The sequence below is a fragment of the Marmota monax genome, unplaced genomic scaffold, assembly GCF_021218885.2.
Source record: "Marmota monax isolate L192 unplaced genomic scaffold, Marmota_monax_Labrador192_F-V1.1 WCK01_AAM20220418_F8-fsc00609, whole genome shotgun sequence".
NCBI lineage: Eukaryota > Metazoa > Chordata > Mammalia > Rodentia > Sciuridae > Marmota > Marmota monax.
Window position 1 is genome coordinate 218,316 of NW_026694481.1, and position 27,906 is coordinate 246,221.

A 27,906-nucleotide genomic window follows, 5' to 3' on the forward strand; every position below is an offset into this window, starting at 1 on the left:
GTCAATTTGGGGACATTGATGGTAGTTTCTGAGACTCAATCTTATATGAATTTCTCTAACACTTGTTTTTTTACAACACTGTTGAAATTAAATACTTAGGGAAGACACTTTATGCCAATTTCAAATATAAAAATAAGAGATTTTTGGAATCCTAAAAAAAACTGACAAAAACATGTTAAAAACAACTCTCCTCGGGGCTGGGGTGGTGGCTCAGTGGTAGAGTGCTCACCTAGCATGCATGAGGCACTGGGTTCGATCCTTGGCACCACATAAAAACAAACTAATGTATCCACCTAAAGCTAAAGATACATAAATAAATAAATATTTAAAAAAAAACAACTCTCCTCAAATATGTTTCTCTATTTATATATTCTTCTTTCTTAAATTTATCTTGAGAAAAGGTGATTGATTATTCAACTATATATAATTTCTTTAGTTATAGTTTGGTGCTCTGAACATTGAACAAGAATCCTTTATATGTTCCACTCCCACTCCCGTCTAACGTGTCTTCCTAAATTATAGAGGCCAGAAAACTATATAAACTATATTTCTCAGATTCCTTTGCAGTTAAGGTTTATACATCACTAAAACACCCAATCAGAATATAACAGTTCGTCCCAATCAGATGCAATAACCTGAGTCTTTCATTTGGAACTTCATCACATGGGAAGGAAAGAAGATGTGTTTTTATGGAAGGTAGCATGTGTGCCACTAGCTTGGAGCTAGTAACCTAGGCTGTGGCTTCCTCATTACACAGTTTCCTGAGTCTGGCCCAGGCAGCAGCAATTAGATGGTCCAGGTCCCTAGTATGGTTTGGGGGTGTACTTCTAGAAGATGAAATAATTACTGGTTTAAAACTACCTTGAGTGGACTGTGTTGCTTGCAGTCAAGAACTGAACAATTCACATTTTAACAGTTAATGTTTCCTTTAGCATAATCATTTATCTGTTTTCTACAGTTTTATTTGTTTTTCAATTGATTTTCTAAACTGAAGCAATATCCCTGGTATATAGTTATATGCTATTAAAAAGCCAAACTACCATGGTATTGTTTTTAAATACATCTGTAATTTTATTATAAAACCATTCTTTTGGCATTAGTTGGTTACAGTGAAAGCAAGATACTGTGAGTGTAGCATAGCAGCTCTAATATAACAGCTGTATTCCCCTGCTTACTGAACCAAAATTTAAGTTACCTCAAATCCATTACATACAAGTTATCTGCAGTCTTTACTGATACAAATCCTTTAGGGAAGAGTTGATGCTAAGGGATTAGAGTAAATGTTGGTAAGACTACAAAAGTGGTAGTTCCTTTATAGGACATTTTTTTCTCCCCCCTCCCCTCCAATTACTTTACTTTAAAAAGAATCAAATTTCTTAGAGCTAATCTGAATAGCAGCAGCACCCAAAGAACATCACACTTAGTTCTTGTTAAAAAGCAATACCTGTGCAATGCATATTTAGGCCACAGGTAAGGGAATGATCGCTCTGGTTTCAAATTCCTCATTAGAATCCCTTAAAAAAATAAAAGCATTCCATCAAGTTCTTCTGGATGGTGTTATTGCTGTACATTTGTTGGGAGGTCACTTTCTCTGCTGTGTTTGCTCTGAAGGGATCTTCCAATATATCTCCAATATTCTTTTCTTATAGTGTCCTTTTCTTTAGCTAGGATTTTACATAACTAAAAATAAAAAATAAAAATTTATTAAAGTAAGTAAGCCTTTGAAACAACACAATTTAACTCTGTTCATGGTCAAATGGACACACTGTAGAGTTACATACTATATACTATGTTCACCATTGACAAAGATGTTGCCCTAAACCAGAAATAATCCTACATTGAATTCTGAAGACCTATGTTGAAAAGGGGCATGAATATTACTGGTAATGGGTACAGCCAATTCTGAGATGCCTAAGAGAAAAATACTGAGTCACACCAGCTTACCTCTAATGCTTTATTAAGAATGTCCTCTTTGTTGTCACATTGGTTTTCTAGCATATCTTCATAGATATCCACAAGAAAGGCAATTAGGTAGGGGGAACTGTGACTTGGTTGTAAATCAAGTAATTGATTTAACAGGTTAGGATATTTGGAAAGACCACGATCCTGCAAAATCCTGAAAGAAAATAATACTTGATTCTGAGAAGAACAAAAACAACAGAAAGATCAAAGAGAAACACAGCAAGAAAGAAGACTTATTTTGAATAAATGACGCTGAAACAAAATGAAAATTTTAAATTATGTGAGTTTTACCGTGGATAATTAGGAACTGAGTAAAATTAGTTTAAAAAAAAATAAAGTTCAGAGCGGCAGGTGGCAAGCCTTGTTCCCAGTGCCCACAGAGACATGGCTGCACCAAGAGAAGATGGTGGGCTGGAACAGCACCACCACTGCCAGCATGTGGGGGAGCCCTTCATCAGCTACTGCATCTACTTCAACCACTAGAGGATGAGCAACCCCAACTTAACAGGCTGTGGGAACATGAATATGAGAAAGGTGTGGACCATCTGACAAATGCAACTGCTGTGTGTAGACAGCCACAGCAGTTGCTAAGTGTTACAGCAAAACCAGCAGTGTTCCAGATGCTTCTGACTAAGTTCCCAACAATTAAGAGAATTTGAAGTGCTCAGAGCTTGGCTGAAGATGATGTGGAATGAGAAACAAATGTCAACATAATAAAATCTGTTAAGATTTTTAAAATTCATAACTTGAAAGATGAGCAGCTCTGGGTAAATAAAGGCAAATGTGCTTGTTATAGATTGTCCCACAATTAAGACTACCAATGTTAATGTTTGTTTTGTGTAGATCCATTTATTTGTTTTATTTATTTTTTCCCAGTGAAAAGTGCATTTTGACAGAGCTTTTCATTTTATATACACTAAGAGTTACCAAAATATCACAGATTTCATTTATTCCTAAGATATGTAGTTAAAGTGTATGCAAGACATAATGTTTCTTGGGCTAAAAACACCCAGTTCTCAGTTTAAAATGATAGGCAAAAAAGTGTGGGAGATAGCACATGTTTTAAGTTAGTACATTTTACTATAAATCAGAAAATTTTATAAACTATTATTTGCGAAAACAGCATTAAAATCTTCAAGAGATCAAAAAAAAGTTTAAAGGTAATCATGTATAATGTGAATATGCACCATATTAAATTAAAGCAGAAAATTAATCATCTTTTAAGTGAAGAGAGATGAAGGAGAAATGTCCCTGTTTCTTCTTGAGATGGTTCCTCATCTCTTTAACTCCTCAGGGACTATAGGTCCCAACTCCCAACATATCCCTAAATGTGTCTGGATTTCAAACTCTGCTCTTTGGGACCAGTTTCCTTAAAGGCCTTAAATTCAACAGTAAGCCTGGCTATGTCAGTGCCAGACAAGTGAAATGTTTCTGCTAAGATTTATAATTGGAAACCTTTAGCAACTAAAGCAGAAATGCTGGCCACCCATCTGTGTAATCTGTAAACAGTCCTCTGTGCTTTATTGTACTCCTGAGCTGGGCAGAACCTAAGTGTCTGTATTCTAATTTTTCACAAAAACCCTAAAGGGTTCATAAATATAATTTAATATGCATTACTTTCCAGGCATGGTGGTATACATCTGTAATCCCAGACACCTGGGAGGCTGAGGCAGGAGAATCACAAGTTCCAGGCCAGCCTCAACAAGTCAGCAAGAACCTAAGCAACTTAGGGAGATCCTGTCTCAAAATAAAAAGGACTGAGGATGTGGCTCAGTGGTTAAGCATCCTGGGTTCAATCGCCAGTATCAAAAAAAAAAAAAAAAAAAAAAAACATTGGTATGTGCTTGGGAGGTGAAGAGAAGAAATGTAGAGGGCACAGTTCTTGGGAATTGCCATAATTACCATTATGCTTCTGCTCTTAGATTCAAATAAAGAAAAATTCTTTAGTTTCCTTTTAAATAAAATCTAATTAGAAGAGCTGGATGTGGTGGTGCATGACTATAATTCCAGCAGCTCAGGAGGTTGAGGCAGGAGGATCACGAGTTCAAAGCCAGTCTCAGCAACTTAATAAAGCTCTAAGCAACTTAGCAAGACCCAATCTCAAAATAAAAAAATTTTTTAAGGGTTGGGGATATGGCTCAGTGGTTAAGAGCCCCTGGGTTCAATCCCCAGTCACAAAAAAATAAGAAAATCTAATTAGGTATATATTCCATGATATATATATTAGCAGCTTTTATTTATGTGTGTGTGTGTGTGTGTGTGTGTGTGTGTGTGTGTGTGTGTGGTGTATCTCCAGCAAAAAATAACTTCTTACCCTTTCAAATAGTTCCATGCACTTTCATTATGTGGTACAAGTTTGATCATTTCCAGAGTGTATCTGTAAGGAAAGAACCCACAAATGAGTGTGTAATTTTAAAAGAGCAGTGCAACAATCAGATACAATTTGAACAAATGTGGCAAAACCTAGGAAAGTGTTTTTGCTGTGTCAGACTCCAGATACATCTCTTTCAGCTGGCCTTGCCACCGCTCTAGCTCATATCTAAATTAGAGAACCTCCAAAACTGCAATTGTCCACTCAAGATAGTTCCTCCCTCCCATATTTCTTGTCTAATTCTGAGGAATAACACTTCACTGACATAAAGCTTTAATTCACATCAAGAAAGAAAATTAATATGAAAGATTTTTTTTTTCTGTTTGAAGGAAAGGTGGAGACTTTCTTTTTAATGGTAAAACAATCCAGGAAAAAAAGTCAAACATCTATTTATGCCTGTTAAGTCCTCAGTCACTGAAAAAGGGTAATTAACATAATCTTAGGAGCTATAATTAAAAGTAGGGTGGAAATAATACAAAGAATAAAAATTAAACAACAAGTACATATTCCTTACCTTTCAAAATAAAATTACTATTAAACTATAAGGTGATTTCACAGTCAAAATGGATACTCCCTACTCCTTTCTCTTCTCTTTACCCTGATTATTAAATATAATTCAGATGCAACTGCCACAAATTCTAAGGAATCTACAAAACTATGCTTCACATGAGCAAAGAACTGACTAAAGCTTAGTGATCTTGTTCTTGCTTTGGGGCTATTACAATAGCAATTTTTTCACAGGAGTAACAAACTCATTTAACATTATGAAAAGATTTTTCTAACCACCCTGACATGACCTAACCTTTTCAGTTATTTGGAAAATTATGTCTGTGTAGGTCTTAGCTGGTCCTAGTAGAAGATTCTTAATTTCATTTTGGCAACGTACACTAATGTGTCATCTGTTTTAATGGTGAAAACATGAACTTTGAGGTGAGACTACCTACCTGTAAGTCCTACTTACAGAATTACTTGAAAACTCAAGTTATTCATGAGAATCTCTGAGACTTGTTATGAGAACTAAATAGGAATTTATGGCATACAGTAAATGTTAGATAAATCCTATAATTATCAGGTGAGCGTCCTTAATCTGAAAACCCAAAATCCAAAATGCTCCAAAATCTGAAATTTTTTGTGCTTTGACATGATACCACATAGTCAAAATACAGGTGCAGTAAAAATATGTATAATATTATATTCAGGCTATGTGTATAAGACACATATGAAACATAAATTAATTCTGTGTTTAGACTGGAGTTCTATCTCCCACATATCTGATCATATATATATATATGTAAACATTCCAAAAATCTGAAATGTTTCTGGTCCCAAGTATTCTGCATAAAAGATACCTAACCTATGGTACTCGTAGACCATTATTCACATGGAAACAATGGCCACGATACATTTAGTGAAAAAAATCAATGCCTATATGTCACTGTCTAGGTTGCAAATGTTATTTATAAATCCATGTATAAATGTATATAATTATAGCTCATTCTAGAGAGTGGCAGGAAGGAGGAGAAAGAATAAGAGATTTTGATTTTTAATTTTTTATAATTTTATATAATTCAGTATATTTTTCCCCTGATAACTATACTGCATAGGAAAAAAAATTAATGAAAGGGAAAAAAGTGAGGAACACAATCAGGTACACCTATCTATAAAGTTAAAAATATACTTAATAAACTATAAATTCTAGAAGTATGGCTACTATCAATATTTAAAATATTTGTTCTACACATCCTGAGGGAAAAACAAACTTTAAATATAGAAAGCTCTTACATTCTTGACTGATTATTTCTGTTTCTATCTAATAACAGATGACTAGTGATCTGCCTCTAAAGGCTAAAAGACTTGCATTTTCCAAACTTCATATTCAATTTTTCTTTTTTGTACTGGGGACTGAACCCTAGGGCACTGAACCCAGGGGCACTTTACCAATGAGCTATATCCCCAGTCCTTTTTAATTTTGAGTCATGGTCTCACTAAGTTGCTTAGGACCTCACTAAATTGCTAAGGTTGTCCTTGAACTTACAATCCTTCTGCCTCAGCCTCTCTGTAATCACTGGGATTACAGAAATGAGCCAGTCACATTCAATTTTTAATGAAGTTGGGGTTGGGATTGTGGCTCAGTGGTAGAGCGCTCGCACAGCACATGCAAGGCCCTGGGTTCGATCCTCAGCACCACATAAAAATAAATGAATAAAGATATTGTGTCCAATTAAAAAAATAAAAATAAAAAAAAATTTAATGAAGTAATGAAGTAAGACATAGCAAATTAGGAATATACAATATTTGAAATCCATTCTCAATTGGATCAATTCAAGATAAAATAACCTGAAGCATTCTATTTTTTGGCAAGAAATCCAATGCAAAGAGAAATACATGGAACAGCCAGGTGCAGTGGCACATGCCTATAATCCCAGCTTGGGAGGCTAAGGCAGGAGAATTACAAATTCAAAGTCAGCCTCAGCAATTTAGTGAGGCTCTAAGCAACTCAGCAAGATTCTGTCTCTAAATTAAAATATGAAAAAAGGACTGGAGAATACAAAGGGGAATAGAGAGTGCTAAATGACAAAGTATAAATTATCTCTACTTAAACTCCACTATTTTAGGTTGGCTGAATAAAATCTTTTCAGTAAATTCCAGAAGAACTTGCTTTGATGCTGGAAATGTTCTTTATCTATGTTGTCAAGTACAGTAGTCACTAGCTACATTTGGGTACCTGAAATAATGTGACTACTGCAACTGAGGAACTATTTTTTTGTTGTGTGTTTCTTTTTGTGTGTGTGTGTGTATGTGCCAAGGATTGAACTCAGGGGCACTTAAACACTGAGGCACATCCCCAGCCCTTTTTTGTATCTTATTTAGAGACAGGGTCTCATTGAGTTTATTAGGGCCTCACTAAGTTGCTGAGACTAGCTTTGAACTCACAATCCTCCTGCCTCAACCTCCTGAGCCACTGGGAATTCAGGTGTGCACTACCGTGCCAGGCGAGGAAGTATATTTTAAATTTTGTGGTATTGTAGTTAATTTAAATTTAAATAGCTATATGTTGCTAGTAGTTACATACTGGACAGTGCAGCTTCAGATGGAAGAGAGGTAGGTCTGAAAGCCGGGAGCAGAGAGTGAATGGAGGATACTGGACTAAAGCCTTAAAAAAAAAATACATACATATATATATATATATATATATATATATATATATATATATATATATGGGCTAGGGACTAGTGATATAGTACAGTGGTAAAGAATATATGATGCCTTAGGTTTAATCTTCAACACTAAAAAGAAAAAAAATATATGCCACTGGAACCCTTATATAGAAAAGATAAGAGCGGAGTTAGCTGCCTTAAACTGAGAAAAAAAATGGGTCAAGGGAGATTACAGGCAGATGTGCTATAAATCTGCTCTTCCCAACAATAATTAAAAGAACTTTTGTAATTAAAATTTTACTATGAGCTCATCAAGCTTTAAAAACAATATCCACATTCAGGGGCTGGGATTGTGCTCAGTAGCAGAGCACTTGCCTCGCACATGTGAGGCACTGGGTTTGATACTCAGCATCACATAAAAATAAACAAACAAAATAAAGATATTGTGTCCATGTATAACTAAAACAAATTTTAAAAAAAAAAAATCCACATTCAGATTGTCAAATACAGTGAGACAAAATGGCAAATTAGACCAGAAAAAAATGGCTATTGCTATTTATACACATAATACACAAATTTAGGACAATTCAGAAATTTCTAGTTCTTATAATAGCTTTTTGTATAGAAGCTCTCAAATGAGGATGAATTTTTGCTCCAAAAAGGACACTGGGCAATGTCTAGAGAAATTTTTGTTGAAAGCCAGGAGTGCTACGAAATATCCCACAGTATAAAAGATAACCAAGAGTGAACTGGTCCAGAACCCTATAATACAGTAACATGGCATCTGGAAACTATTATCAAAAATGCAACAGATTTAATGAGATAGTTATAAAATAAAGTTTCCTGGACACTATAAAATCTGATTTATTTCCCATCTTTAATAGCAACAATATTTCAAAAAACTTCAGACACTAAACATAGAAGCATACTACATTATTTGTAAATTTATCACTATATGTTTCATCTTTCTATTCTGTCCAATTTTAGTTCCATGATTATAGGATCTGGGGCAGTCTTGGTCTTTGATTTATTCCCAATGCCTGAAACATAGTAGGCATGCAGATTTTTAATGAATGAGCAAGTAAAGGACATTACTTACTGGACTTCTCTTTCCAATACAGCACGATCACTGTAGCCAGTGGTATTAGAAATGACAAAGTATCTTTGGTTCCAGACAGAGTTATTTCTCACATCTTCTTTTAGAAGTTGGTCTACATACTGCAGCTCATTATCCCAAAGTTTAAATTCCTAAAAGAAAGTTGTTTAAAAACACAATTAGAAATGTCCCATTATTTGTAAATATTTAAAACAAAACATCACGCAGGGTATGGTGATGCACACCTGTAATTCCAGCTATGGGAGAGGCTGAGGTAGGAATATCACAAGTTCAAGGCAAGCCTGAACAACATACAAGACCCTCACACCACCAAAAAATTAAGTAAAAATAAAACATGAGTAAAGCTAAAAAGGTAGAACTGAAGAAAAAGTATTTACCACATATGTAGAGAGAGGGAACAGTCACAGGTCAAGGAAACAGAGGGGAATAAAAAAACTGGGGCTGGGGTTGTGGCTCAGTGGTAGAGACTTGCCTAGCAAGTGTGAGGCACTGGGTTCGATTCTCAGCACCACATATAAATAAACAAAATAAAGGTCCATCAACAACTAATAAATATATTTAAAAAAAGAACTAAATTGGAGATAGATCCTGGGAAAAAAATATACAAAAAGCCAAGATAAAAGTCACCAAAGAAAAATTAGAGGGGAAAATAAAAACAAACTCACTAGTAAGAGAATGCGTAATTAATTATACATAGCATTATACATAGTATATGAATTTGATTTGATATTACAATAAGTAAAAGAACAGCATTAAAAATGTACATGTGATAAATTACCTTTAAAATACATGTAGAGAAATATATACAATTTAGCTGGGCATGGTGGCACACACCTATAATCCCAACAGCTCAGGAGGCTGAAGCAGAAGAATCACAAGTTCAAAGCCAGCCCTAGCAACTTACTTATCGAGGACCTAAGCAACTTACCGAGACCCTGTCTCAAATAAAAAATAAAAAAGGGCTGAGGATATGGTTCAGAGGTTAAGGGCCCCTGGGTCAATCTCTGGTACCAAAAAAAAAAAAAAAAAGAGAGAGAGAGAGAGAGAAAGAGAAAGAAATATCTAAGATTGGATTTACAAACAAATTTTTACATTAAAAAACTGGGTTTTTTGTTTTAAGTATTTTCTAAGTATTTTCTTTCTTGTTGGATAGACCCTCAGGGGTGCTTAACCACTGAATCACATCCCCAGATCTTTTTTATTTTGAAAAAGGGTTTCAACGGGCTGGGGTTGTGACTCAGCAGTACAGCGATTGCCTAACATCTGAGAGGCCCTGGGTTTGATCCTCAGCACCACATAAAAATAAATAAATAAAATAAAGATATTGCGTCCAACTAAAAAATAAATATTAAAAAAGAAAGAAAGGAAGAAAAAGGGTCTCATCAAGTTGCTTAGGCTGGCTTTGATCTTGCAACCTCTTGCCTCAGCCTCCCGAGCTGCTGGGATGACAGGCATGAGTCACCATTCCTGGCATAATGCTGCTTTAATAGAAACAAATTATAGGGAAAACTGTTAAAACTTACAAATGTTACAGAGTGGGGACATTATGAAAAAGTGGAGTTATATTTCTTATTGATAACAGAAAAAGGATGAATTTCAGTATGATGGTCCCTGTTTTACCAAGTGATAATAAAAATAATTAAGAAAGAGTCCTGTGTACCCTTCATTTAGATTCTCCAAAGGCATTATCTTACCAACTAAAATTTAACCCCAAAACAATAAAATGATATGGTGTATTATTTTTCACAAAAACACAGACTTTATTCAGATTTTATGTGTTCTCATCTGTGTATATACAGTGAAGGCCAGGGTGTTAGTAGAGGTAGAATACAGTTCTTTGCAATTTTACCCCATGTGTAGCACAAGCAACACTACAATCAAGATACAGAATCATTCCCTCACCACATAGAAAGTGTCCTATACCATCTCTTTATAGTTGTATCTCACTTTTGCCTAATCACTCCTAACCACTGATTTGTTTTTTCTACAACTTCAGTTATTTCAAGAATATTATCTTGTAGCTAAGCACAGTGGCATACGCCTGTAATCCCAGCAGTTTGGGAGGCTAAAGCAGGAGGATCTCAAGTTCAAAGCCAGCCTCAGCAATGGCGAGGTGCTAAGCAACTGTCTCTAAATCAAATACAAAATAGGGCTGGGGATCTGGCTTAGTGGTTGAATGCCTCTGAATTCAATCTCTGGTACGCTCCCCACCCCCCAAAAGAACATTATCTTATAGATTCTCTTCAGTTTTCAGAATTTCATTATTGGTAAAATTAATCGTATCTTTAAAAAGTATTGTGAAAACATATGAAACCATAATATACCAAATGTAAAAGCAAGACAGAAAATTATAAGTACTTTATTTATAAAAATGTATAAGCAACAGGGGCTGGGGTTGTAGCTCAACAGTAGAGCGCTTGCCTAGCATGTGCGAGGCGCTGGGTTTGATCCTTAGCCCCACATAAAAATAAATAAAATGAAGGTATTGTGTCCAACTACAACTAAAAAAATCATAAAAAAAATGTACGGGGGCTGCGGCTATAGCTCAGTGGTAAAGCGGTTCCCTCACATGTGTGAGGCCCTGGGTTCAATCCTCAGCACCACATAAAAATAAATAGATACTGTGTGTTCATATACAGCTTAAAAAAAAATTGCACAAGCAACAATTGAAGGATATTTTGGAGTCTTTCTCATGGAAATCTTTCATAATTTCAGTAAGAAACACACTGGCTAATGTGGCTTTTCAAAGATATTGATAATATTCTACTTCTCAGGTTGTTATGGTAGTAGATAGGGTATGTGTATAACATGCACTTTTATATGATTAAAAATTTCAATAAAAATTTTATAAAATATATAATTAATTAAATTTGAAGTTAAAAATTCTCAGTAAAAAATATTTAGTAAAATGCTCTGGTTATAATGAATAGAACATGAAATAGCAATCCCTGGAAAAAAATTATAGGAAACAATAAAATTGTTTGCTAAAATAAATACAATGTCTAGTGTGAAAGTTGTAACTATTTTATTTAGAATTTAGCATAAACTTAACAGAGGGGTAGACATACAATATATAATAAGTAACAGTTATGATAAGACCATATTCTGAAATTTATATATGCAAAAACCTTAATACATGCTCTTGATATATTAACATTTTACTAAGTTTGATGCTCAATTTGCTAACAAATATAAGAGGTGATGAGAATTCAATCTGAAATGTGTTTAATGTTTATCAGTTTACTATTATTCTTCTTTAATATGAACCTATTCACTAACCAACTCAGAGATTATAAAGATTAACCACCATGAAGAATGTCACATTTTAATTAAGTATCTTAACAGTTCTTTATTATGTTGTGTGTAATGATCTACATGTGTGCTTTGGCTTGGAAATTTAATTAGCCTCTAATACTAATTTTAATTATTTAAGTTAAAAAATAAAATTCTGAAAAATACTATAAAAAGAAAGGTAATACCTGAATGACCCACTGTCGATGCTGCCAGGCATGATAATTCTTTGCATCCTGGTTAAGAATATCAGCAATAAATTCAAGCTCCTGAGATGGATCTTTTAGCCATTCTACTAATACTCGCCTATGGTGCCTGAAACCCAGAGAAGGGAGAGAAATTTTGTGTTAATTTACCCAAGCTAACAAATCATCTACATGGGTTATACTAGGTGATGTGGAAACACACTCAAGAAACAAATATTCATATCTAATTAAAGACACTACTAGAGAGAAAATCTAACATAAAAGAAATGAGAAAATTTTCAGAACACTAAGCAAGGGTTGAGAAACATAAAACAGTAATTTGTGTGTAAAATTAGATACGTAGGGCTTAAAGATGGAAGTAAACCTGGAAGTACAGTTATCTTTTGACAATCACAAAATTCTGTTTTTAGAATTTAGAAATAAGCCAGGTGCAGTGGTACATGCCTGTAATGGGCTCCAAAGTCTGAGGCTGGAGAATCTCGAGTTCAAAGCCAGCCTCAGCAAAAGCAAACTGCTAAGCAACCCTGTCTCTAAACAAAATACAAAATAGGGCTTGGGATGCTCCTGAGTTCAATCCCCGGTATCAAAAATAAATAAAGACATTACAAGAGGGCTGGGGTTGTGGCTCAGCAGTAGAGCACTCGCCTAGCATGAGTAAGGCCCTGGGTTCCATCCTCAGCACCACGTAAAAATAAATAAAGGTATTGTACCCAACTACAACTAAAAATAAACAAAGAAACAAAAAAAGACATTACAGGAGAGACTAGAAGAAATGTGATACTATTTTATGAAATATAATTTTAAATAGTTTATCAGTTTTCCCTAAATTCAAAATGCCACCATTTAAGCAACTTTTCACTCCACCAGTTAGTACAATGAAATTCAATTCTACCCTGGGGAATAAATAGCTACATGTTGCAAGTCTGTCAAAACAGGAGTTTCTATACTAGGATAAGACTAAGAGTTTTACATTAGGTTCCATTTTTACAATTTCCTTAAGCTAAAACAGTTACAGAAATCTATAAGTGAAAATTTCTAAAATTTACTCTGAGGACTAGAAGTATAGCTCAGTGGTAGAGTCTAACCTGTGAGGCCCTGGGTTCAATTCCTCCTACAAAAAAAAAAAAAAAAATTCACTGTGGCAATGGCTGCCACATGTGCAAACATATTACATACTCCTTTTTTTTTGGGGGGGGGGGCGGGTACCAGGGATTGAACTCAGGGGCATTCAACCACTGAACCATATCCCCAGCACTATTTTGTATTTTATTTAGAGACAGGGTCTCACTGAGTTGCTTAACGCCTCAATTTTGCTGAGGCTGGCTTTGAACTCGTGATCCCCCTGCCTCAGCTTCCCAAGCTGCGGGGATTACAGGTGTGTGCCACCACACCCAGCTGAATTACATACTCTTTTTTTTTTTCTAATATTTTTTCAGTTAAAGATGGACACACAACATCTTTATTATTTATTTGTTATGTGGTGCTGAAGTCTAGTGCCTCACACGTGTTAAGCAAACACTCTGCCATGAGCTACAGTCCCAGCCCCTGAATTACATACTCTTTAAATGAATGAACATATGATATGTGAACTATATCTCAAAATTGATTTTTAAAAAAATCTACTGTATTCATTATATGAATGTGAACAGGAGTTACAGAAAAAAAGGGAAGACATTAGTGCTTAATTGGTGACCTACTCTAAATACACTGAAAATTTTAAAATTTATCTTACAGAATATTAAGAAGCAAGATAATCAAGGAGAAAATCCTCTTAAAGAGAAAGATTACTGAACTTATTTTAGAAATCTTTCAAGTCAGTGAACACTAGAAAGCATTTTACTTTTCAGGTTCCTGGTGAATTCTATCATTTAAGAAAAAGTTAAGAATTAGATCCTTCAGTATATCAAAGTGACTGCTCAGAACAAAATATCACGATGTTCTCTCTGATAGTCAAGATTTAATGACTATTAAACACAGGGAATTAGTTTATAGCATAATATCTCACAGTGGTAATTTAATAAAAAGTTATCAACTTATTACTTCACTATACTAGTTATAATGGAAACAAGTAGAGTGGGCAATTTAAAATGTATCAAAACTAAGCTCTGTGCAGTGGCACACGCCTGTAATTATCGTTACTTGGGAGGCAGGAGGAATACAAATTCAAGGCCAGCCTCAGCAATTTATCAAGGCCCTAAGCAACTTAGCAAGACCCTGTCTCACGAAAAAATAAAAAGAGCTGGGGATATGGCTCAGCGCTCCTGGGTTCAATCCCCAGTACAAAAACAAAACAACAACAACAACAAAAATTAAAACATTATTGAGTTTTCAATAGCAATTAGTTGCTTTAGGTGGGTCAGTGTTCTGCTTTTCAGAAAAAATGGTTGTTAAGGTGTTAATGGCAGTGTTTGCAGTACCCAAGAAAAGAAAAGTTTGTTTTTTTTTTTCTTTTTAGCGAAAAACTAAATTATATTGAGAATGCCTGATATCTGAATTTTATAGCAACACTTTTTTTTATATAAAAACACCTTAAGCTAGCCAATCCCTAAAAAACAAATACCAAATGTCTTCTTTGATATAATGAGAGCAACTAAGAACAGAGCAGGGAGGAAGAGCAGGAAGAAAAGATTAACATTAAACAGAGACATGAGGTGGGAGGGAAAGGGAGAGAAAAGGGAAATTGCATGGAAATGGAGGGAGACCCTCATTGTTATACAAAATTACATATAAGAGGTTGTGAGGGGAATGGGAAAATAAACAAGGAGAGAAATGAATTACAGTAGATGGGGTAGAGAGAGAAGATGGGAGGGGAGGGGAGGGGGGATAGTAGAGGATAGGAAAGGTAGCAGAATACAACAGTTACTAATAGGGCATTATGTAAAAATGTGGATGTGTAACCGATGTGATTCTGCAATCTGTATTTGGGGTAAAAATGGGAGTTCATAACCCACTTGAATCTAATGTATGAAATATGATATGTCAAGAGCTTTGTAATGTTTTGAACAACCAATAAAAAAAAAAGTAAAATGAAACAATTGAAAAAAAAAACAACACCTTAAAATAAAACAAGACCGCAGGGTACATTAATTCTTTAGCTAGCTAAACTCTTTTTTCTCAATAAAACAATTATTTTATAATGCAACTTCTAAGGAATGCAAAAATCTAGTTAAAAAAAAAAAAGCTTCAGAGGTCAATTTGTTTACAAATAGAAATCTGTACAATAGCTACCCTACCATGTGTCAAATAATACTGAGTTATTCGCTGTTGGGTCTATTATGTTCTAATTCTTTGAAAATTAATCAGCTATATACATGTTAAATACTGATTCGTGTGAATATTTGGGCAGAATATTCCTCAGCTGGGCCACAAAACACATGGAATTATACAAAGTTCCATGAATAAGCTGCTTTTCCATACTTCTACAAAGAATATTTTCCTTGCCTCAGAGGTTTTTCTTCAGAAGTCTTCCTTAAATCTTAACATAAGGATAGTGTGGTGTGTGTGTGTAGGACATTATGCTGAGAGAAGATAAAATGGTGGCAACTTCATTTTGGAGTTGAGAAGACAGGTATACTAAGCAGGCAGTTCGTGGCACAGAAAGTGGAAAGAGCTCAGGCTGGAGTTGTGTCTCAGTGATAGAGTGTTTGACTAGCATGTGTGAGGCACTGGGTGTGATTCTCAGCACTATATATAAGTAAACAAAATAAAGGTCCATCCACAAGAAAGTGGAAAGAGCTCTTGGTAGTATGCCATGCTGCCTCTTCTACTTCAGCATAATTTCTTTACTGCCACACCACAATCATAACAGCAGCAGCAATAGCTACCATTCATAGGCTTCACACTAGAGACTGGGCACCATTCAAATTATCTTTCTTATTTATTCTTTGTGCCCCTGCTCCATGACTCCTCCCTTTTCCCCTATTGTGTTCACTACTCCCATCCTAACAATCTCCATACTCTTATCTTTGCATATGCTGAAAAATTCTACCATTATATTTTTTGCATCGCTTTATAAAGTAACTGATGTTATTATTTGCTTTCCCTATTAGACTGTGTCTTGGTCATATTTGTATACTCAGCACTAGTACAAAGCCTTTGTATACTCAGCACTAATAAAAAGCCTGTGAAATAAACAAATGAATAAAGGATTAAATATTAGAAAGTCATTTTATAATACACCAAACAGAAAGCTTTTTTTTCAGTACTGAGGATGGAATCCAGGGCCTTGCGCATGCTCAGCAAGCTTTCCACCACTGAGCTATATCCAGAATTCTAGAAAACATTTTTCAGATATTTTTACTCACATTTTTTCTCATTAGCAGCAACTGCACAGTGATTCTGAAATTTCAAATAATAATAACAGCTAAACATTTGAATGTTAACTGTGGAGCAGACACCATTTTGATCACTCAACATAGTTCTCATTTAATCCTTGTGTTAGCTTAATTTCACTGTGAAAAAATACCTGAGAAAATCAACTCGAAGGGAAGATTTATTTTGGCTTATGGTTTCAGTAAATGGCCACCTGGCTCTGTTGATTGTGGGCCTCTAGTGAGGCAGAATATCATGGCAAAAGGGCACAGTAGAGCAAAACCAGCAAGGAGCTGGGGCAGGATGGGGACAAGATGTAGTCTCCAAGGGCACATCCCCTAGGACCTATTCCCCCAAGTAGGCCCCATCTCCCACAGTTTTCATCCCCTTCCAAGAGTCCACTCACCTATGAATCCATCAGTGGCAATAGAGCCCTAATGATCTAATCACTTCCAAAAGCCCCACCTCTGAATTTTGAAGACCAAGTATTCAACACATCAGCCTTTTGGGAACATTCTAGATCAAAATCTAAACAATCCTCCTAACAATCCTGTGGGGCAGGTAACATTAGCCCCAATGTAAAGTTCTAAATTATAAAGAAGCTTAGGATGATATTCAGTGGTAGAACACTTGCCTAGCATGTACAAGGGCCTGGGGTTTGATCCCCAGGAGGGCAAAAAATAAGTAAACACAAGAAAAAAATCCTTTACTATATCATCATCTACTGGCAGAACCTATGCAGAATAACATTTCTGTCTTACCAAACTTGATAGTTTTGGGGCTGTTCCTCAATTATTGCAGTGATGTAGTTCATTTCCTCATGTAGATCCTTTTGAAATGACTTAATTTAAGAGAACTCTCCGAAAATGCCTACAGCAAACATCGAGCACAGAAAGTCTCATTACTCCAATTAAGTTGCCTATCAACAGTATGAAATAAAGCTAAAAGAACAATACGGTTAAGACAAATTTTTGTCAGTTATTTTATATAACAAATAATTTTTAATTTAAGTGCACAAATTGTCCATATTCATACAACTATCTGGTAACTAGATGAATCAAGCATTTAAAGTAAAAAAGAGTAAAAGGCAACAAATATGATAGAAAAAAAGTAGATTTTGGAACCTTAAGGAATGAAAAGGCAACTAAATTCTATTTTCAGGTAATACTCTGATTACATGTGTTATATAATACAAAAAGCAAAGACATTTCTTTCCTTATATAGAAAAGTTAGCTCATGTAGGTTATATTAGTCATATAATAATTAATTCTATTATAAACATTATCAAATATTTTATTTCTAGAACCACCATCAAAATGTTTGTAATTAATTTCAGATTATTAAAAAAACTTAAAAGTGAAGCAAATATAATTTCTGAAATTAAAGAGAAAGTGGAGTCAAGTCATTTTTTTGAAATTATGGACAGTACTGGTCTAATCTTAGTAAACTAATTTTCAAAAATTTGCAACTCAATATATATTAAGAGACAAATAGTTCAGAACCTACTTTAAAAGTTATCTTTTAAAATGAAATGCAAAATATGAGATTACAGCATTTTTCTCTTACTATTATTAAAGAAAGTTGTCTTTTTTTTAAGAGAGAGAGAGAGAATTTTTTAATATTTATTTTTTAGTTTTCAGTGAACACAACATCTTTATTTATTTATTTATTTTTAAATTTTTTATGTGGTGCTGAGGATCAAACCCAGCGCCCCGTGCATGCCAGGCAAGCGTGCTATTGCTTGAGCCACATCCCCAGCCCAAGAAAATTGTCTTAATAGAGCATATAAATGCAAACACTTGGTTAATATGGGTAATGAACTCAGGTATAGTGTGTTTAAAAAAACAGCAAATAAATTTCTTAGGAAAATTTAAGATGCATTCTAAGTTCCTTTGTGCCATATAGTCAGTAATTTCTTAAAATTTAAGAAAGTACATATTAGAGCCATAAAATAATGGAATATCCTACTGAGGACTTCAGTTAAACATGGTAGACTAAATAGGTTTACTCTTATTCCCTAAATAAAACCCCACTAAAATGATATTAAAGCAATACAGAAGATATAAATCCACAAGGAGAAATGGTGCAAAGGGTTACCACAGCAAGTATAAGAGGTAAAGAAAATTATAAAAAATGTAAGCAAACAGACAAGTTTGTAACTGACTTAGAAAAGCAATGTAGCCAGACACAGTGGTAGATGCCTATAATTCTGGCTACTTCAGAGGCTTAGGCAGGAGGGTCACAAGTTCAAGTCTAATCCAGGCAACTTAAAGAAAATCACAAAATAAAATAAAAATGGCTGGGGATGTTGTTCAGTGCTAAGCACACAGGAAACTCTGGATTTATGCCAAGTACTGGGGAGCAGGTGGGGGCAGGAGGAATCATATAAACCTGTCAACAGTAGTGGAAACCTTAATAAAGTTTCAAAAATTGAAGGTACTTGTTTTTTTCCAAAACTGGGAGTCAAGAGTGGGGCTGAAAAATAGAGCAAGGTCTAGAGAAACATTCTTAGCAGCCACAATCCTTCCCTTCACCTTGATCAGAAAGGTGACATCTCCTGACCTGAGCAGGAAACAATTTTAATTTTCTAGAAAAACCTAAAGCAGAAAGTGATACTAGGTACATTCAAAGAAGGGTGAGGTAAAGAATGAAAATAAACACATTTAAAATGTTAATATAAAAAACTGAAAAAATTAAAACAAGATAAAATAAAGAATAGATAAGGGCTGGGGCTGTAGCTCAGCGGTAGAGCGCTTGCCTAGCATGTAAGAGGCACTGGGTTCGATCCTCAGCACCACATAAAAATAAACAAATAAAATAAAGGCATTCTGTCCATCTACAACTTCAAAAAAAATTTAAAAAAAAAAAAAGAATAGATTTAAAAAAATGTTGAAATTGTCTAACAGGCTGATTTGCCCCCCCCCCCAAAAAAAAGAAAAAGGAAAACAAAGTTGATACACTGAACAGTGAAACTTTCCTAACATATTTCCCTGCCTGATCCCCCAGAATTGTGGCAGGCAAATGTTTTTCTTAGACAATAAATTAGATGGATCCTCTTTGGAGAAACACACTAAGAAAAAGACTTAAAAAAATATTGAGCCCGGCACGGTGACACATGCCTGTAATCCCAGGAGCTTGGGAGGCTGAGGCCAGGAAAATCTTGAGTTCAAAGCTAGCCTCAGCAACTCAGCAAGACATGTCTCTAAATAAAATACAAAAAGGGCTGAGGATGTGATTCAGTGGTTGAGTGCCCGAGTTCAATCCTTGGTACCAAAAAAAAAAAAAAATACTGATATGCAAAAGTTTCAAAACAGCCACATCCCCATCTCGGTAACTTTATAACTGATAAATCATGCCACACATAGGGCTTCCAATCAGGCTTTTTCCTTTCTCCATTATGAGTATAAAAGGAGAACCAAGAATTACCAATCATTTATAGAAAAACCTTTATATGAAAGAGACTAAAACAACAGATGGAAAGATATTTCATTCATGGAATCAAAAAGCAAGATGATGTCTTTTCTTAAATATTAAGGAAAAAAGAGCTCTGAGAAATTAAAAATGAGTGCAAAAATATTTAAAAATTAATAGAAGAGTTAGAAGATAAAACTGAGGGAATATCATAAAAGTAAATTAAAAAAAAAAAAGGAATAAAAATAAAGAAAATACAATCTAGGAGGTACAACATGCAACTAAAAGTCATTCCAAAGACAGAAAACAGAGAAGAAATTATTTAAAGAACATACAAAAATTCCTAGAACTTAAAAATGAGAAAAAGGTTCAAATAAAGAAATGGGAATCTTCTCCACCTGAACCACAGAGGCAAAAGAAATGGGAAAGCAGTTGTAAAATTCTTCTTAGGGAAAATGATTTTGAATGTAGAATTCTACTAATAAAGCTGAAGGAAGATTTTAAGATTTCTAATGTATAATCTCCAACACTGTTGTCCACACATCCATCCATAAGTTTTCTTCTAGTCAAGTATGCCTTCTACAATATGAGAAAGTAAAGCTAGCAATTTGGCTCAGTGATAGAGTGCTTACCCAGGAAGTGCTAAGGCCCTGGATTCAATTCCCAGCACCGCAAAAAAAAAAAAAGAAAAAAAACCAAAAAACTCAAAACTTTGTTTTTAAAATGAGAAAGTAAGTCAAGGAAGAGAAAGATGTGGGATTTGGAAAATAGAAGACTACACAGATAAAAGAGCTAAAGACTCCATTTGTAGCACCCAAACAAATGAAGGGGGGAAAAATGGAATGCAAGGATTACCTGTTATATTCAATAATAATAAAACATTTACATAAATCAGAATGTCTGGGAGATGAATTACTTATTGGTACAAAGAAAATCAGACCAAACAAAAAAGGCTATTTATTAAGGGATATGTGAATATACTATGAAATGTGGTTCAGCATGAACTAGGAACTGATAACTAATTTGTGATGAAGGGAAGAAAGTAGTACATGAACACTCCATCTTCAAGGAACGAATAGATATCATCTAAAATGTTTTAAAATGTAAAAAATAAAAATAACAGCAAAGCATATTATCTAACATACAGAAATTAAGTAGAGAAATAACAAGTGGGCACAGTGGCATGAGCCTATAATCTCAGTTGCTCAAGAGACTGAGACAGGGGAATCACAAGTTCAGGGCCAATCTGGGCAACATAGCAAGATCTTGTCTCCAAACAAAAGAAAAGCAAAACAAGAGCATAGGTGCTGCTTCTGGGGAATGGGACCCTGGTCGTGGGAAGAAATAGGGAAGAGATTTTTCTCCCTTCAACTTCTGACTTTTACACCCATATGTGAATTATTATTTTGATAGAAACTAAAATTCAGTTAAATAAAGAAAAGTCATTTGAACTAAAACCTGAGAAGTGTAAGCAGAAAATATCTCAAAGTTGTGTATTACTTACCACACCGTATAATTGGCGGCATTTAACTCAATAGCATCCTGGGTAAGCTTAAAAGCTCGTTCACTTCTTTCATCACGCTGTAGAACAGCTCGGAAATAATCATAAACATCTCTAACTGGAGATAGAAAACACAACTGCATTAGGACTACCTTTCTTATTTAAAATTAACACTATAACATAAAAGCTGTTGTACTTACGTAGAAAGACATTTTATTTGCATATGTAACATTTATATCAGTAAGTGAAATAGAATCAAATGACTGTGACTGCCACCCCAACAATACTCAGTGTCACAGTCACAACACACAAGCTACACAGGTCTAACCATGCTTATTATTTATATGCACTTAAACGGGTTAATGCCAAACTGCAAATCTCCTTAAGATTTTACATAAAATTAAAAGTAGTATTCAAATACATTCACATAGCTGTTTTTCTTATTTTATTTTGATCAGATTCTTAACTGAAAAAATATATAGTAAAATGGCAGAAAACTCAAGAGTATAAAAGGTTCACATTAAATTTCCATTCTACTAAATTCTCAGTCCTCCTCTCCAGAAACCATTGTTAACGGATTGTAATATATCCTGCCAAATATATGCTAAGCATATACAATTGTATACTTCATTCCATCCTTCAGTTTTTACAACGAGATCATAGCACACTCAACACTTTGGCCCTTGCTTTTTTCATGCATGTATTATTATAGATTGTATAAACTAGTATAAACGTCTATGGGAAATTATTTGGTAATATCTATTAAAAATCAAAACTTACATACTCAATGATTCAAGAAATTGAGTTCTAGGAAGTTTTTTCTTATAAATACTCTTATATGTGCAAAGTAGGACAGAAAATGCGGATAATCTGGGAACTCACGACCTGTGAGTGGCATTTACAGTAGAGTCTTATAGAACTATGTCCTTGACCTGTGGTGTGTGTGCTAACTCTAGGAATTAATGTTAGAACTGAAGGAAATTGTAGGACACCTAGTTAGTGTCTACTGAGAATTAGAGAACTGCCTGGTGTGGAAAACCATTTGGTGTCAGACTATAACCATCACACTGAAAGTATCAGATAAGAATATGCACAATTATAGCTCTTTATAAAGTATAAGATACACAAAGATTACCTGCTTCTAAACAGTATCTTTTGGGGGAGAAGGGGCACCAGGGATAGAACCCAGGATCAAGTACTAAGGCATATTCCCAAACCTTCTTATTTATTTATTTATTTTAATTTTAAAACAGGGCCTTGCCAAGTTGCCTATGGTGGCTGCTCACTTGCAATATTTCTGTCTCGGCCTCCTGAGTACTTAGGAGCACAGATGACTTTTAAACACTAACTTTAAAAAACTAAGTTTAATCCAGGCACACTGACACACGCCTATAATCCCAGCTACTGGGAAAACTGAGGCGGGGGATCACAAATTCAAAGCAAGGCTCAACAACTTAATAAGACCCCATCTCACAACAAGAAAAAAAAGGATTAGAGATGTAGCTCAGTGGTATAGATGCTTGCATAGCATGCGTGCAGCCATGGGTCCAATCCCTAATAATTCAGAAAAAAAAGAAATTTTAAATAAAATGATTATTATAACATGTTAACTTGATAAAAATATTTTCATATATCACAAATATATTATATATTTGTATATGCATAAAATATACTACACATATGCACACTGATAAAATAATTAACTGGGTGACCATTAGGTAACACAGCTCTAGCACCTTAGGTTTCTATGTAAGTAAAGCAAAAGCCAATTCAATGTAAATAGCAAAATAAAACTGAAGCCAAATCAGTCAGAAATTGCTGACTAACCTCTAAGTAAATAGAATCTTATACTCATTAAGCTTTTTCTGTAGCTTTCATTTTATATTAAATATTCTTTTGCTGGACAAGGTGATGCACACCTATAATCCCAACCACTCAGGAAACTGAGGCAAGTGGAGGCCAGCCTCAGCAATTTAGCAAGACTGTCTTAAATAAAAAAATAAAAAGAACCAGGGATGTAGCTTAGTGGTGAAGCATTTCAATCCCTAGTACTGAAAAAATAAGTAAACAAACAAAAATATTTAAATAATTTAAAAATTATAAACTTTGCTGGACACAGTGGTACATGCCTATAATCCCAGCAACTCAAGAAGCTGACACAGGAGGACCACAAATTCAAAGCCAGCCTCAGCAACTTAGTGAGGCCCTAAGCAACTTAGTGAGGCCCTAAAAACTTAGTGAGTTCCTGTCTCAAAAAATAAAAAGGCTGGGGATGTGGCTCAGTGATTGAGTGTCCCTGGACTCAATCCCTGGTACCAAAAATAAACAATATATTGTCCTACTCAAAGTTTCCGAAACAACTTTTTTCCATGCAACTGTTTCTGATATCTGTCCATAGTAGATCTAAAACTTTTTAATATTATGTAGTATTTGATTATATGACAAAAGTTTTATTTTTATCTAAAAGATATACAGGTGGTTTCTAATACCTTGCTTTTTAAAAAAAATGTTGCAAATTTTAACAGCAAATATATATGGTGTTTACTGTGAATCAGACACTGCTCTATTATTTATGTGAATAATTCACTCAATCTATAGTTTCTACCACTGGCCTCTACAGTGGTCCAGGGAGTTTACAAAGAGTGGCCCAGGGAGTTTACAATGAGTGGTCCAGGGAGTTCAAATAACTTGTTCAATGTTACAGAACTAACAATATGGTGAAATCAGAATTTGAACCAGGTGGCCTGGCTAAAATCTACACTCTAAGCCTACCACATATCTTGCTGTGCCATGTGCCAAAGTGAATCCAGAATATATAATTAGAAGCAGTACTGCCAGGTTATAAGATCTAAAAATTTCCCATTTCAATAGCTATACCACAATGATTCTTAAAATGGCTAGCTGTATGAAATGTATGAATCTTAATAGTTTTAATTTTTGCCATTTCACTCATGGGTAAAAAATGACATTCTCAATTTCCATATATTTTATTCCTAATAATGATGGATTTTTCCTGTTTAATGACTAGTGGAATTTCCTTTTCCATAAACAACCAGTTTATACCCTTTGTCCATTTTTGGGATTACCTTTTTAGTCTCCTTATCCTTTTGTAGGAATTCATTTTAATACTAAATATCAATCTTGTTTTCTACCATATAATCTTCTCCCACACTGCTGCTTGTTTTTTAACTTGTTCATGGATTCTTTTGTCATGTAACTTTAAATTTTGATATGTTTATCTAGTAATTTTTTTAAGACGTTGATGGAGCTTTATTTTATTCATTTATTTATATGTGGTGCTGAGAATCAAACACAGGGCCTCATACATACTAGGCAAGTGCTCTACAATGGAGCCACAAACCCAGCCGAACCCAGTAATTTTTGATAGGTCAAACCTATCTATATTTGTCCCTTGTGATTGCTAACTATGGCATATATAAGAATTTGAAGTATTGTCTACTCCACAATAGATTAATAATTTACTTCCAATACAAATGTATGATTTTATCAGTTTCCCCAACATTTTTGTTATAGGTAGTTATCAATCTGAAAAAGTTATTTATATTTCTCTGATCATTAGTAATGCTGAAATTCTTCATAGATATTTCTATTTCTTCTAGTAAACTGTTCATATATCTCAAAATATGGAAATTTTGCATTTTTATGTAATTATACATTTTGATCTTATCCTTAATGAATTATTTTACTTCTAGCCTAATAATAGAACTTTTAGAACTTTAGTTCATCTGTTATTTTCATATTCATTAAGATAGGAGATAGGAGCCAGGTATGGTGGCACATACCTGTAATCCCAGCAACTCAGGATGCTGAGGCAGGAAGATCGAAAATTCAAGGACAGGCTCAGCAATTGAGCAAGGCCCTAAACAACTTAGTGAGATCCTGTCTCAAAATAAAAAGTACAAAGGGCTGGGATGTTACTCAGTGGGAAAGAACCCTTGGGTTAAATCCCCACTACCAAAAAAAAAGGCTATGAGATAGGGATATAATTCAACTTTTATCTACACACATAGCCAACTGTATCAAACTAATTTGATCAATCTATCTTTTTTATAAAGGTATGAAATGTATCCTATACTAAGTTTTCATATATTCTGGTAACTTACTTTTAGTCCTTATTTATCTCTTTATTTGTATACTAATCCCACATTAATTATTTAGTAGTACTTTTTAATATTTGATAGGACAAACCCCACACTACTATTCTTTCTTTTAAAATTTTTCTTGCCATTATTTCCTAGTCAGCAAATAAATAAATATATGCTTTTTGTAAAAGAGGAAAGATCTTGGATAACAAAACTTTAAGTGAAAAAAAAAAAAACCATACACACACGCAAAATTACAAAACCAGCATTCCATTTTATTCATTTACCCTTTCCTAGAACAACTAACAATTAACATTTGTATGACCTTCAATTTACAAAGCATTTTAACATTCATCATGGAAAGAATGACACTTTGTCAAAGAAAATAATCCATTCATTTTAATATCAGTAAACATATTCCAACTGAACCTAACATTCATTGTCAAAATATATTTAAAAATGCTGATGTTTCAGCAACCAAAGTTTTTTCTAAATAAAACAGTAACTCATTTGTTATCTAACACACAGATTAAATAGCAAATGAAAAGTACAATCACATAATAGCTATTATGTATTATAATGTAACATTCATCACTTAGGATATCTCCATTCTTTGGACAAAATAAAACTTTAAATTGCAAAAATAAGTCACACAAAAAAAATCAACTCATCATAAGTAATTCAGATCCTTATTAGACAAAAACCTATCAATCATCTTGCTACATAGTTGTGAATTTAACACTGAAACAATGTTTGACTTATAGACCTTTTCCTAATAAAAATAAACTTACATTTTTCACTATAGATGATCTGGACCACTGGATTTGGACCATCATTCTGTGGTACTGGATCTATATCAGCCCATTCTGCTCTGTCCCTGAAAATATACATTTTTTTTTCAGTGATTACATTCAAACACATTAGAAGAACTGGCATTTTCAAAAATGGCAATAATCACACTTACATTAACACTAGTAACTTACAGAGATCTTACATTTAAAAAAGCTTATAAATCAACATTTTCAAATTTAGTTTTAGAAGTGGCAGAACATATTTTTGCAGCAAGTATACAACTTAGAAATCAATCTCATTGATCTAATAAGACTGCAATCAGTCAGCAATTTTTAAAATCTGAGTAATAATTTACTATAAATTGACCCCCTGCCCCATCCCACCCCCACCCCAGTACTGGGGATTGAACCCAGGGATTTTATTTTTTATGTTAAGACAGGGTCTCAGTAAGTTGTTGAAGGTTGCTAAATTGCTGAGACTGGCCTCAAACTTGTGATTGTCCTACCTCCTGAGTCACTGGGATTATAAGGCTGCGCCACTGCAGCCAGTCTGGACTGACATTTTAAAACCAAAGTAAACAATCTACTGTGTACTAGAGAGGTGGCCCTGATGGCCATTAAGGGAGCAGGTTCTAGGGCTAAGGATGTAGCAAAAGGTGAGAGCAGGTTCTGGAATCTAACAACTGCCTAAACTGGAATATCAGTTCTACTTCTTACTAGCTGTGTGGCCTTGAAAAAGTTACTTAATCTCTCTGGGACTCAGTTTCTTCATTAAAAAAACAGAGATAACATTATTAATCAATCTTAGAAAGCTATTTTGAGGATGAAATACTATGCTATTAAAACATGCACAATATATAATAAGAATTCAATGAATATTACCCATTATCAAGCTAAAATAACAGTAGAGTGGCAACTATAGGTGCTTACAGAAATTTCAATGTGAATTGCCCTATGTGATCAAATTTATTTTAACTGTCTTTTACTTACATTCTCTTCCTTTCACCCTCTATTTCTTTCTTGCTTTATTTATTTTGGTACAAGGAATTGAATATGGTGGTGCTTTACCATTGAGCTACATTGCCAGCCCATTTTTTAACTTTTAAATTTGGAAACAATTTCTCACTGTTTGGGAAAACTTGTTAAGTTTCTGAGGTTGGCCTCCTATATCAGCCTCTGGAGTGGGTGGTATTACAGGTGTGTGCCACTGTGCCTGGCTCTTTCACCCACTCTTTACCTCTCTATACTCATCAGCTATTTCACAGCAGAGATATGTGGCTTACAATCTTGAAATGGTGCCCCTCATACAGGAAGAAACACAGGAGAAACAATGACCTGAGATGTGAAACCTAGAGTCTACGGGATGGCACGAGAAAAATAAGACTGTCATTTAGGCACTGGGAAATTACAGTCATGTGAAGAAACTTGAGCATTTCACAATCCAAAGAGGAGGCTGAAGATTACAGGAACAAACCAATTTAAATCGGAAAATATTAGCTCCAACAAAAAAGAAAACTAGATAGTGACTTTCACTCATTCATAAAAACAAGGCAAATAAGCCATCTAATAGGTTTAGGTTGAACTACAGAAGACAGAAGGACTTTCTGATTGTTTCTGCAGCTTCCCAAGAACTAGGCAATCCACATTACTATCTGAACACAAGGAACAGATGGGGATTAGACTG

The 27,906-nt window shown here is 34.5% G+C and overlaps 1 protein-coding gene across 1 annotated transcript; it reads right to left on the reverse strand.

Moving 5' to 3' along the window:
- Window positions 1–1,047: 1,047 nt before the first annotated feature.
- LOC124075598 (protein farnesyltransferase/geranylgeranyltransferase type-1 subunit alpha-like) lies at window positions 1,048–26,481 on the reverse strand. The gene is given in 9 exon segments (XM_046419109.2): window positions 1,048–1,680; window positions 1,945–2,116; window positions 4,277–4,339; window positions 8,591–8,739; window positions 12,088–12,214; window positions 17,178–17,260; window positions 17,262–17,286; window positions 21,332–21,446; window positions 26,223–26,481. Coding segments are annotated over 9 exon segments (1,002 nt in total). The 5' UTR covers window positions 26,368–26,481; the 3' UTR covers window positions 1,048–1,557.
- Window positions 26,482–27,906: the final 1,425 nt, after the last annotated feature.